Source organism: Limulus polyphemus, unplaced genomic scaffold (genome assembly GCF_000517525.1).
Source record: "Limulus polyphemus unplaced genomic scaffold, Limulus_polyphemus-2.1.2 Scaffold3155, whole genome shotgun sequence".
Taxonomy (NCBI): domain Eukaryota; kingdom Metazoa; phylum Arthropoda; class Merostomata; order Xiphosura; family Limulidae; genus Limulus; species Limulus polyphemus.
In genome coordinates, this window is record NW_013668765.1 from 71,810 (window position 1) to 76,218 (window position 4,409).

A 4,409-nucleotide genomic window follows, 5' to 3' on the forward strand; every position below is an offset into this window, starting at 1 on the left:
CTCTAGGCATGTTGTATCACAAGATAATTAGTGTGCGGACCATTTTCATTTATATAGTGTTCTGTGAACACAAATTAGTTAGCATAAATCAGTTAAATGACGAAATACTAGGTGTCTATTTACTTGTGACCACTCAGTGTATATATATGGTTAACCAATGCTTAAGAATACAAACTAGTCCCATAACAGAAACCTGTTTGGCTCAACTGCAATTTAACCTATTACAGTAAATACTTAAAAATTATAATTTCTTTCTTATACTATCAAAATTTCTTTACATCACTTTTCAAATTTGTTCTAAAAATTAAACATTACAGAGTATGGAAAACATTTATTTATAAAGTTTTATATGATTAAAAAAATAATAATAAACATCTTTAAATATCTTTTGTTTCATTTGACTGAACAGAACAGTAGAATGTAACATCAACCAACCTTTGTCATTTCAAAATCCAAGTAATATTCATAAGGTAAGAGACAACTGTAATAGTTATTATAAGAAAAAAATATATGAAATAAGGCTTCAAAATATGACAAAAAGGATCATCATGAAATAAATATTTTGAGTTCATTTCACAAGGATTTAAGATACTTCTTCTTTTCCCTGGCAAAAAATAAAAAAAATATGAATTGCCAATTAAGTGTAACAATTTTAGAATAAACCAATTTTTTGAAGTACTCTTCTGGAACAAAACCCTTCAATCATTCTATACTATGAAAATAAATAAGGTATAAATTAGTATATGACATAAACATGGACTCCTAAAGTACAGTCGTCAAATGGTGTTGAATTGGTCCTAAATATTTGATAATAAATCTGTGTTGTGGCATCATATGAGAAAATAAAGATACTCAAAATGTTCTACAAACCCTTTATAAACCACTTGTGGAATCTATAATAATTTATGATCTGTATTAAGAATGAGAAAAAACATGACAAAAGCCAAAAAAGAATCCTTAATTTAACATCTATTCAATATTCATTAAATTTCTGAATCTTAACCATTGTAAAGTGTAAATATAAAATTATAATTTATAATCATTAAAATTATATGCCTAACCAATTCAATAACTCATTCAGTGTGACAATGTTATTTTCTGCAGTAAATTTGGGTAAGTATCTTAAATATTATTTTTTTTTCTTAAATTTGACAAAGAACCATTTTAACTTTGTACAAAAACTAGAAAAAAAAGTAAAACCTAATTGGGCTTACCTTAACTTCTGGATACCCTATTCCACGTATATCTTTAACTGGCCCTCTGTTTCCTTCAGTCAAATAACGTGCCCGATGTTGCTCTTCTGGCTGATTCAATATTTTTAGTTCAAACAATCCATCCTTACTCCAGTTAGGGAACGACAAGAAAAGTGACAATTCTCTATCATAATATCCCTTCTTCGTGTTCTTGTGAAGGTTTGTGTCATTTTTTCTAAGAGTAATACTACTAGTAATACTCCGTCTTGTATTTGAAGCATTTCTTCTTGACTTTCTGTCCATTTTCTTGTTGCTAGTATGCGAAAGGTTAAGCAGTTGTTTTTGTTCGTGGTCATAAAGTAGATACATTTCATTTCCATGATTTTTAAATCTCAAAAGTCATAATATCGACTAGACTATAGACATAACTTCATAAGTAACTTTGAAAGTCATAAACCTAAATTCGTCTGCAAATATTTACAAAAATTCCTTCTTACGCAATCATTATTTACACAATACATGCTACTACGGGGGTCACCTTATTGCCAGGATAAAACCCTTTGCTATTTTAAAATTTTGAATTTTGTGCTAGAATATTAAGTTATAAATGTGAAAGATACCGAGACACTATTATCAATATTAGTATTTTAATAAAGATGAAATTATAACATTAATATTTTCACCAGTGTAATTTATTCAAAATAAGTTTTATTGAGATTAGTTTTCTATAGAGAACGCCGTGAATTTAAAAAATATCCCTGCAGTAGTTTTTATTTCTCTAATCCCAGCAAATTAGAAAAAATGCATGAAATGCAGATATACTACATTTTCTCTTTCACTCCATCTTTCATTTTAATTTAATACACTGGATAATACAGTCACACTTATAACACATTATACTTGTTTGTTGTTAAATGTAAAGGTAAACAATGAACTATCTGGACGTGTACACCACGAGTATCGAAACCCAATTTTAACGTTTTACCGCCGAGCTACCGTGAGGCCACACATATTATATTAATCGAATTTTAACATATTTTACCTTTTTACTATAGATATGAAAATATATCGTGTCCCTAAATTAAAAGTATGATAATGTGACACAGTGTACATTAAAATAATACTTTGACATAAGGAAAGTATTACGACAGTTAATTCATTGCATGTTAGTAACCAAATAAATAACTAAAGTATTCAAACTTATATTTACATAATAGTATGCTCATATGAATTTTTACAGTTTTTTTTTTCTGACATCATAACCACGATACCACTGGAAGGGTGAAAAAGATGTGATAAACTACTTAAAAGCTGGTTATTATAATTACTAAATGTCTTATTGCAATTTTCCGTCACACTTTTCCTTCTAAAATGTCCTCCGGTGGGACACCGGCAAGTTTACGAACTTACAACGCTAGAAAATCCGCGGTGGACAAAGCAGGTAGCTCAATGCGGTTCTGCTCTAAAACAAACAAACAATCATTCTAAAACATAGTTATTGGCACCAGTTTTAGTGTTATTTTTTATGTCTGCTACTTGTATTTTAATTAAGACTGGCTTGTTTTGTTTGTTTTCAGAAATTCGCCCAAAGCTACTTAAAGGCTATCTCATTGACCGTCTAATTTTGAACTGTCACAATAGAGGGAAGGCAGCTATAACTTCGGAAGTGGGTCTTTCTGCACTTCAAACGAATACCATTATTAGAGCAGAGCAACAAATAAAACCGCAAATTCAGTAGTCAACTTTTATACTGTGATTGACATACTTGTTTGTCCAAAGGACATTTGAGGCCATAACAAATGAACTCAGCGACAGCCATTCATATTCAACCTCATGAATTAAAAAGCATTTTATTGTCATTACATCTAAAAATGCAATCATGCATACGCTAATAACCATATCTATATTTCGGACAAACAACGCAAATATAATAAGATGAAGAAAATATGTATATTAAAAAATTTCAATCCATACTTGTCATGACAAAACTTACAACGTCCCATTGAACAAGTTAATCTACTATAACACGAAAAATACTTTGTTTATTTCAGAATTTTTGCGCATAGCTATATAAAGAGCTACGTGTGCACAGTTATATCTGATTTTGAGCTAATAGAGGAAAGGCAGATAGTTAATAACACTCTCCGCCAATTCTTGAACAATTTTTGTCTGGCTGAGTAGTGATGTTTGACCGTAACTCCTATGGCATACCCATGGCCCCAAATTGCAGAGAACTTTCTTGCGGCAAACCATGAACATTCGGATTCATAGTCCGAGCACGCTGACCCATTATCCTATCTGAAAAGAAGCTAAGATTACCCTCGCTAAACAGTTCAGTAAGCTAACTACAGGATCAGTCGTAAAACTTTTCATCTTTCAAACAAAAAAAACCTGCAAAATGATAAAAATAATGATAATTTATAAAGCCCAGCTAGTACAGGTGGTCATTCATCTCAAATCAGCAATTATTGATAGCACAAGAACTCAGAACTTACTTATAAATCAAATTTTTATAAGGAAGGCTTCAAGTTGTAAGCTACATTGACAATTGAAAACATTTAAGGTTTGTATGTACAAAACAAATTAGAATAAAGGAGTCAGCCATATAAGGTTGTGATATCAAAAAACCTGTAAAGATGTAATGTGAAAGTGGGTAAGTTAAAGAAGAAAAAATTGGGAAACAGTTGGCCTGCCTTTTTTATTGCAACTAGAACAAGCAGCAACATGAATATTTGTACCTATGAAAAAGCTCCTAAGGCTATCTACCGCCATCTCTAATTTTGACTAGACCAGAGGGAAAGCATCCGCCCAGCAGCATCCCACCACCTGTTATTCACGCTAATGGATTGACTATCATTCTTATAAAGCCCCCACATCTTAAAGTGCAGAGCAAAATGAATATAAAAAAAGAGCTTTTATCTGGCTTTTGTTTAACTTCCTTTTTCTTCCTCTGATATCACAACTTTGAACATTGTGGCTGACTCTTTATTCTAGCTTGGCTGTTTTTGTAGTGTACATTATTTTAATCATCCCTAGCTGTTAGGGAAAGCTATCAACAGAGATATAACATCTTAGGCAACTACGATATTTCCTTGTTTTCGATTTTTCATGTAGTCCTTAAACCAACAGTTTTTCTAGCCTAGCGGCTGTGAAGGGCAATACCCCATTAGAATTCTAAATATATATATATATATATATATATATATATATATATAT

General features: G+C 31.1%; 1 protein-coding gene across 2 annotated transcripts in view; it reads right to left on the reverse strand.

Annotated features, from left to right (window-relative positions):
• The window catches only part of LOC106468765, a 60,835-nt gene that overhangs the window by 52,230 nt on the left and 4,196 nt on the right, over positions 1 to 4,409 (reverse strand). Inside the window, exon 2 of one of the 2 annotated variants that reach the window (XM_022397129.1) lies at positions 1,215 to 1,506. In XM_022397129.1, coding sequence (XP_022252837.1) covers positions 1,215 to 1,496 — 282 coding nt within the window. In that variant the 5' untranslated portion in view covers positions 1,497 to 1,506. Of the gene's footprint in view, positions 1 to 1,214; positions 1,671 to 4,409 lie in introns of those variants that run through there. The other variant, XM_022397128.1, reaches the window with a different exon arrangement.